Source organism: Podarcis cretensis, assembly GCF_951804945.1.
Source record: "Podarcis cretensis genome assembly, chromosome: 17".
Lineage (NCBI taxonomy): Eukaryota > Metazoa > Chordata > Lepidosauria > Squamata > Lacertidae > Podarcis > Podarcis cretensis.
In genome coordinates this window covers 32,347,687-32,356,506 of record NC_137187.1, presented here as the reverse complement: position 1 = coordinate 32,356,506, position 8,820 = coordinate 32,347,687, and the positions used below count along the sequence as shown (strand labels likewise).

General features: G+C 45.5%; 1 protein-coding gene across 1 annotated transcript in view; it reads right to left on the bottom strand.

Moving 5' to 3' along the window:
• Positions 1-260: 260 nt before the first annotated feature.
• Positions 261-8,820, bottom strand: part of KRI1 (KRI1 homolog) — a 28,477-nt gene continuing 19,917 nt past the window's right edge. Inside the window, exons 15-19 of the mRNA XM_079959500.1 lie at positions 6,404-6,545; positions 4,854-4,984; positions 3,194-3,258; positions 2,628-2,723; positions 261-1,580 (exon numbers count right to left, since the gene is read on the bottom strand). Of these exons, the coding sequence (XP_079815626.1) occupies positions 1,151-1,580; positions 2,628-2,723; positions 3,194-3,258; positions 4,854-4,984; positions 6,404-6,545 (864 nt within the window). The 3' untranslated portion in view covers positions 261-1,150. The remainder of the gene's footprint in view (positions 1,581-2,627; positions 2,724-3,193; positions 3,259-4,853; positions 4,985-6,403; positions 6,546-8,820) is intronic.

Below are 8,820 nucleotides of genomic sequence, written 5' to 3'. Positions count from 1 at the left end.
TAAATAGTTTCATCTTGAATGGTTTTTGGAACAAATTACAAAAGGAAAACAGCTTGCAGGACTTGCTTGCAACTTGAAACTAGATATCTAATACTATCTGCTTCACTTTTGCACTGCCCATGAATTTATTTTCTATAATTAGGTGAAAGCAAAATTAAAATGAAGGCTCCACATAGTACTTATTTTAGCAGATCATCCAGCAATGCCCTTCCCTCACAACCATGAGCCTTCTGTAATTTTAACTCTCAAGCAAGCCTTGGTGATGTTCAGAGCCTGGTTTTATTGCTTCCCAACAAGTAGCTAGGTAGCCAATTGGTGACAGCCTCTCCGTTGCCCCAATGTCAGCATCAGTTTCTGTGGGTTTTAATTCACGATTCCTTCTCCCACTTTTAAAAATACTGCTATTGAGCTATCAAAAAATAAAATGGAAAAAGAAACCAGGAATTAAAGGCCCCCACGTCCCTGCAGAAAGAGATAGTGGAATTCAAGAGATATTAAAGGACAAATTAATGAGCTATTCACCAACAACCTCCTACCCATACTGATGAGGAAGAAGAAGAAGAAGAGGAAGAAGAGAAAAAGAGAGGAATGCTTCATTATTGTCACAGGAGCTCTGAAAAGTTTTGAGAGCATTTTGCCAATCCACATGGGACCCAGCTGGTTCTGCAACTGCATTTTACAGGAAACTCACCAACCCCAATCAGGTCTTGGAAAGAAATGGTCTGGATGCTGTATAAGGACTGACGAGAAAACAGACACTGTAATGGGCCCAGACTTACAAGGCTACAATAAGGTTTCCCAAATATTGGGTCTCTAGCTGCTTTTGGACTACAACTCCCATCATCCCTAGCTAGCAGGACCAGTGATCAGGGATGATGGGAACTGTACTCCATCCAAAACAGCTGGAGATCCAAATTTGGGAAACACTGGGGTGGAAGAACAGAACGACGCAATTGAGCCGATAAAAAATGCCAAGAGGGACAAAGGTATCAACCGGCAATGTATTTGAATCATTCTTCCGCACGAATCCTGCCCTGAAGCCCAGAGGCACCAAGCGCTACCTTCTGGGCGATCGCTTGCAGCCATCAAACAGATCGCTTGTCCAAGGAAAGGAAACTTTTGCTCCGAAGATGAGCCGCAGCAGGATAGCTCAGGCCTGAGCTGCTTTCTTGGCCTGGTCTTGAGTGCCCTCCTTAGGCTTCCTCCGCCTTTTCTCGCGGAGAAGCTGGCGGAAGTGCAGGCGCTTTGCGTTGAGGCCGTACGCCTGGAGTCGCTGGCGGCTGAACTCCAAGCGGCCCACACGGACCCGCGCCACCCCCTTCCTGCTTCTCTTCTTCGGCCTCTGGACTCTGGGGAGGGCAGGAGAGGGGTCCTGTGGAGTGGCAGTCTCCACCCGGCTGCTTGTGGCTGGCGCTGGTTTCGGTCCGGGATCTCCCTTGGGAAGCAGGAGCCGTTCTTCCTCGCATTTGGCGCCAGGCGGCTGCAGCTCTTTAGCAGGCAGCTCCTGGCGCTTGGCCTTGTTCCTGCCCTTCTTTCCTTTCTTGCCCGGCGTTTTCTTTTCGCTTTCCGGCTCCTCCGCCCTGAAAGGGGAGCAAACGGATGAATAAAACAGGACGAAAACACTTCGTGCGTATCTCAGAGGGCTACTGCTGCGTTGCAGAGTGAAAGAGATGGCCTCAGGAGGGAATGTACCGTATTTTTTGCTCTATAGGACGCACTTTTTCCCCTCCAAAAATGAAGGGGAAATGTGTGTGTGTCCTATGGAGCGAATGCGGGCTTTCGCTGAAGCCTGGAGAGCGAGAGGGGTCGGTGCGCTTCAGGCAGCTATCCACAAGCCTTCTGAGTGCGCCGGGAGTTCCCGCCGGGCTCTGAAGGCTTGCGGATAGCAGCCTGTTCTGCGGGCTGGGGTCAGGGGAAGCTCAGGCTTAAATAATTTTTTTTCTTTATTTCCCCCCTAAAAACTAGGTGCGCCCTATGGTCCGGTGTGCCCTATGGAACAAAAGATACGGTAATCACAATGGGATGAAATCTTTATGCTCATAAGTGGGAGGAGGAAAGAATACCTTCCAAGGAAGACTGGCTGACAAAAATCAAAGAATACGCAGAGATGACCAAACTGACCAGCTTAGATCCTTGCAAGGAGGACAGGAGACCTTGCTTAATTTACTTAAAACAGTGGTGTCCAAACTTTTTTCAAAGAGGGCCAGATTTGATAATGCGAAGGGCTGTGAGGGCCGACCAAAGTTGTTGGCCTTTTAAAGGATTTTACCCCAGGAAATAAACTGCCACAGGGACCGGATTAAACCAACCGGCAGGTGGGATTAGGCCCCTGAAATGGACTTTGGACCTGCCTGACTTAAAAAGTAATTCTTTATACATGAAGTCCACAGTGGGGTTTGAGGTTTAAGGGAAAAAATAGTAGATTATATTAAGAAACCTGTTAAAGAGGATGAAGCTTGACATGGGGGTACTTTAAAACGCAGTTACGTGAAATTATATTTATGAACTTTGAGGATGGACAAGCAGAAAGTCATTAGCATTGAAAGAGTATAATTATTGAGTATTAAAATGCAATCTTGAAACCAAATAAAATAGTAATATAGATAGATATAGAATAGAGAACGTACTCTGACTGAAGGGATTTGAGAACCTGCTTCTTCTTCCAAGTATTCTGGCCTTTCTGCTCATAGGCCGTTTTGTCTCGCAGTTCCTCCTTCTCAGACCTGCATGGAGAATACACCTGTCAGGTGTCACATGTAAGATGCCCTCCTTCCCTGCCTTCTCACCCTGATGGGGGTGGGAGAGGAACAGCAAGGAACAAAACCATCTCATTGTAGACAATAGCATGGCAGGTAGTGGATGGTGCCCTGTGCAGGTGCAGAACCCCCAAAAACCAAGAGGTCTGCAATGATTCCTCTTTGCTAGACATTAGAGCTGCGGTGGATTGCTCTGTGACTCAGAAGCCGACACCTCCGCCCCATTCCCAAACTTGCAGGCCCCTTTGTTCATCGTCGCTTGCCAGAAAATCTTGAATTCTTCGAAAAAACCGAAGCACGAGTCGCGGCGACCAGCACAACCAGAAGTGGGCTAGAACCCAGGAGTCCTGGTCCCCAAGCCACACTGCACACAGCAGGATCCCCACTTTTATTTGGTTTCCAGTGTAGACGGACACCACATCCTTCCTGCGCCTCACCTGTACATACAGGTCTTCCGCAAAGAACACCAGCGGTTCAGCTCCTTGTCATCAGCTGCCAGGATCTAGGGAGAAAGAATCATTCATTTCTTATTTGAATAATAATAATAAAAAATTATTATTTATACCCCGCCCATCTGGCTGGGCTTCCCCAGCCACTCTGGGAGGCTTCCAACAAAATATTAATACAGTAATGCATCAAACATTAAAAGCTTCCCTAAACAGGGCTACCTTCAGATGTCTTCTAAAAGTTAGATAGTTGTTTATTTCCTTGACATCTGATGGGAGGGCATTCCACAGGGCGGGTGTCACTACCAAGAAGGCCCTCTGCCTGGTTCCCTGTAACCTCACTTCTCGCAGGGAGGGAACTGCCAGAAGGCCCTCAGCATTGGACCTCAGTGTCCGGGCAGAACGTTGGGGGTGGAGACGCTCCTTCAGATATACTGGACCGAGGCCGTTTAGGCTTTCAAGGTCAGCACCAACACTTTGAATTGTGCTCGGAAACTTACTGGGAGCCAATGTAGGTCTTGCAAGACCGGTGTTATGTGGTCTTGGCGGCCACTCCCGGTCACCAGTCTGGCTGCCGCATTCTGGCTTAGTTGTAGTTTCCGGGTCACCTTCAAAGGTAGCCCCACGTAGAGCGCGTTGCAGTAGTCCAAGCGGGAGATAACCAGAGCATGCACCACTCTGGTGAGGCAGTCCGAATGTTGCACCAATCAGCGTGTTTTTACATGAGTAGAATGTGCCCTTTTATTTAAAATGTATCCCTGGGTTATTTGTGGGGCCTGCTTGGTGTTTTTACATGAGTAGAATGTGTACTTTTATTTAAAATGCATCTCTGGGTTATTTGTGGGGCATAGGAATTCGTTCATTTTTTCCTTCAAAATATAGTCCGGCCCACCACATGGTCTGAGGGACGGTGGACTGGCCCACAGCTGAAAAAGGTTGCTGACCCATGGTCTTGAGCAACTTGACTGCCGCATTCTGTACCAGCTGAAATTTCTGAATCGTCTTCAGAGGCAGCCCTATGTAGAACGTATTGCAATAATCTAGCCCGGAGGTTACGTGAGCTTAGATGACAGATGTTAGGCTATCCCTGTCCAAACAGGGGCATCTGTGGGCCACCTGCCGCAGCAGACAGAAGGCACCCCATGCCACTGAGGCCACCTGAGTCTCAAGCAATGGGTCCAGAAGTATCCCCAAGCTTACATACCAGCTCCTTCGAAAGGAATGTAACCCCATCAAGAGCAGGTCATCTTCCATCCATCCAGTCTACCAAACCGCCCACAAACAGTGCCTCAATCTTCTCTGGATTGAGCTTCAGTTTGTTGGATCTCGTCTAATATACAGTGGTACCTCAGGTTAAGTACTTAATTCGTTCCGGAGGTCCGTACTTAACCTGAAACTGTTCTTAACCTGAAGCACCACTTTAGCTAATGGGGCCTCCTGCTGCTGCTGTGCCGCTGGAGTACGATTTCTGTTCTCATCCTGAAGCAAAGTTCTTAACCTGAAGCAGTATTTCTGTGTTAGCGGAGTCTGTAACCTGAAGCGTATGTAACCCGAGGTACCGCTGTATTACCAAAACAGACAACGGTCCTCCCCACCCCAGCGGGAGAAAAGAAATCCGCCTCAGTCTCTGCAAAAGGGTAAAGTTACCTACCTCCTCGGTCGAGAGGCCATAGCTGCAGGGGACCACGGTTCGGTACTTGAAACGGCAAGGCAGGTCCCCTATCAGGTCTTCATAGTCCAGGCGGTAGAATTCATCTAGGTACTGCTCAAAGGTCTTTGTCTCTGCAAAGAGAAAGAGAGAGAGTTTTAAATAACCTTGTAAAAACAAAAACACCAGAAGCTTTTATTTGGGGAATTATAGGGACAGAAATACCTAAATTGTATAGAAACTTATTTATGCATATTTTCCCCCAATGTAAAAAATTTACAATGTATTTAAGAGAACACTGTAAACAATTAAAAACTTTGGCAGGATTGCAGGAATGCTTGTAATGTACGAAAAACTATGGTAAAAAAACATATTATTTCTTTTTTAAAAATAGAGAATATAAGGGAAGCAGTTGAAAAAAAGATTGATAATTGTAACCATGGAAGGGCGGAGGGGAGTTGAAGGATTCAGAGAAGCTTAAATGATGATGTGGATGTTTAATGTTTGAATTTAAATTTGTTAAATAAAATTTAATAAAAATATTTTTAAAAATAGAATAAGAAGAATCTTATTTATGTATGCTACTACAGCAGGAGGAATGTTACCCGCCCCAAAATGGAAAGAAGCAGTAGTCCCAGCAAAGGAAGAATGGACACAAAAACTTATGGAATATGCAGAAATGGCGAAACTTACCAGAATAATAAGAAATCAAGATAGCAAACTTCTTATAAAAGAATGGAAATAGTTTATTGAGTATTTACAAATAAATTTTAAATAGGTAAGAACATCGGCAGGATTATTGTAATAACCTGCAGTTTTATAAGAGTATTTAAAGTAGATAAATAATTGAGCAAATTAAGGTGAATTTGGATATGCAGAAGATATTAAAAATAAATTTAAGGAACCAAAGGAAGTCAAATTTTGAAACGTTAAAATGATTGTGAAATTAATGAAATGTATAAACCTGAGAAGCATAAATAATTTTTTAAAAAAGAGAGAGGGGGGGAAAGAGAGAAATAAGCTTGGCTGGGCAAGGAGATTTTCACTAAACGGGGAAGCTGAAAAATGCCCAGAAGCGTTCACTCTCTCACTGAAGCCTCCATCACCCAAAGAGAGCAAGAGAGAGTCTCCTTCTCTCTCAGTTCCAACAATTCTCAAATGCAATTGACACCGCCTGGCCTGGGAGAGGTTCTATGGGCAAAAGACACTATGCAAGTAAGGCTTGCTCATCTTACCCGCTCTGAGATCCCACAGCTAATTCTCCCCTAGTCTCCTCGCTGGCCCAAATAGGACTAATTTAGCCAGCTAGCCCTGGTGATCATCTAATGTTTATTGGATGGATTTCCCCCCTAAACTGATTTTTGAATTCTGAATTTATTGTTATTCACGTTTTATACTGTATTTTATGCTGGTTTTTCTTGAATCAATTAAGTGTTTTAAATTTGTTGTTAGCCACCCTGAGCCCGGTTTTCTGAACTGGGAAGAGCGGGGTATAAATAAATAATTATTATTATTATTATTATTATTATTATTATTATTATTACCATCCTTACCAGGGTCAAAGGGTTTTTTCTCCCGACTGACAACCTCTGCAAAATGCGACTTGCGTTTCTTCTTGCCCAGAAGGGGAACCTCCAGCCTCCGTTGCTTTCGGGATGGGCCTGGCTCCTGGGTGGGGTCATAATCGGCATCCATCTGAAGAGGTGGTTTGTGGAGGGGAGCAGAGAGGAGAAAAGCAAGGGTCATTTCACGCAGGCGGCGCAAACCCTGGGAGGAGAGCAGAGCCAACCTCCCTTCTCCCCTGGTGCCAGAAGTCCACGCAGGGAAAACAAGACCAGAACCCAACCAGACATAGAGCAAGAAGCTGCTGCTTAGCGCTCACCAGCCCCCGCCCCCATAAAATAACCTCTCAAAGGACCTGTTGATGGCATTTTACCATTGTACTGTGTATTAACTTATGGTCTGTGTGTGTGGTTTGGGAGCTGCACGGTCAGGGAATAAACAGTGCTGTCCAGGCTTGTAAAGATTGCAGAGAGAATAACTGGGTGCACTCTTCCCACCTTGGATCAAATCTATGCAGAGATAGTGCAGGATAGTGCGCACCCCGGAAATTATCTCTTTCAGCTTTTGCCTTCTGGAAGAAGGTACAGGGTTATAAAGACTAGGACTAGCCGCCTGAGAAACAGTTTCTATTCAAATGCGATTTTGGTTTTAAACACATAGTGTAAGGTAGTCTCTATGGGAGTATAGTGGTACGTCAGGTTAAGTACTTAATTCGTTCTGGAGGTCCGTTCTTAACCTGAAACTGTTCTTAACCTCTTTAGCTAATGGGGTCTCCTACTGCTGCTGCGCCACCGGAGCACGATTTCTGTTCTCATCCTGAAGCAAAGTTCTTAACCTGAAGTACTATTTCTGGGTTAGCGGAGTCTGTAACCTGAAGCGTATGTAACCTGAGGTACCACTATATATTGTATTTAATTATGGGGTATCAGAGCTTTTAGGGGGCTAACCAGGCTGGGATAGCAGGCTTGTTGGTTTCTGAATGTCTGATGTAGATTTTCAATTTCGTTGTTCTATATGGGGCAATGACAATAAACATTATCGTATCGTATTTGCACGGGCATCTCTCCTGCTGCTCACTTTGGCATACAGAATACCAACTGCACCCCTATGGTGTTGCAAGGCTCCTAGGAAATCCAGATTTTGCCACTCTTCATTAATTATGTTCCCAGTCCTCAGGGAGGAAAGTCTGGATGCGACAGCTGCATGCAAAAATGGATCAAATCCTGCCATCATCTCATGAAAGATGTTGCCCAAAGTCTGCCCCTTTCTTCACCTTTCTCTATTAAGTTATTAGATGTCACCGTTTTTGCTAAGTGTCCTTAAATCTGCAGGGAGCCTTCTGGTCACACTGACCAGAGACTGTGGCTTTCCCTCATCTATTTGCCCATCCCTTCATGGGCACCATCTTCTGCCAGTTCATGGCTGCAGTGCACGAAGGGCGCGAGCACAATTCAAAGTGTTTCCAAGCGCAATTCAAAGTGTTGGTGCTGACCTTTAAAGCCCTAAACAGCTTGGCCCAATATAACAACAACAACAACAACAACTTTTTATTTATATCCCGCCCTTCCCGGTTCAGGAAACCGGGCTCAGGGCGGCTAACAACAAATTTAAAACACTTAATTGATGCTAAAAAACAAAACAAAAAAAAAACACAGCATAAAATACGGTATAAAGCGTAAATAACAATAAAATCAAAAATCCATTTAGGGGGAAAATCCATCCAATAAACATTAGATGATCACCAGGGCTAGCTGGCTAAATTAGTCTCACTTGGGCCAGCAAGGAGACCAGGGGAGAACCAGCTGTGGGATCCCAAGAGTGGGCAATCTTCACAAAAAGGGGAAGGGGAGGGAAGGAAGGGGAACAAAAGATCAGGCCAGGTTCAAATTGAAAGCCAGACGGAATAGTTCTGTCTTACAGGCCCTGCAGAAGGAAGTTAAATCCTGGACTCATGAGACAGAGCATTCCACCAGGTCGGAGCCATCACTGAGAAGGCCCTGCCCCTGGTGGAGGATAATCTAACTTCCTTAGGGCCTGGGACCTCTAAACTATGATTATTCATGGACCTTAAGGTCCTCTGCGGGGCAGACCAGGAGAGGCGGTCCCGTAGGTATACCTGAAGGAGCATGTCCACCCCCATCGTTCAGCCCAGACACTGAGGTCCAGCTCCGAGGGCCTTCTGGCGGTTCCCTCCCTGCGAGAAGTGAGGTTAAAGGGAACCAGGCAGAGGGCCTTCTTGGCGGTGGCGCCCGCCCTGTGGAACGCCCTCCCATCAGATGTCAAGAAAATAAACAACTATCTTTAGAAGACATCTGAAGGCAGCCCTGTTTAGGGAAGTTTTTAATATTTGATGTTTTATCGCTTCATTATTATTATTATTATTATTATTATTAAGACCCACACCACC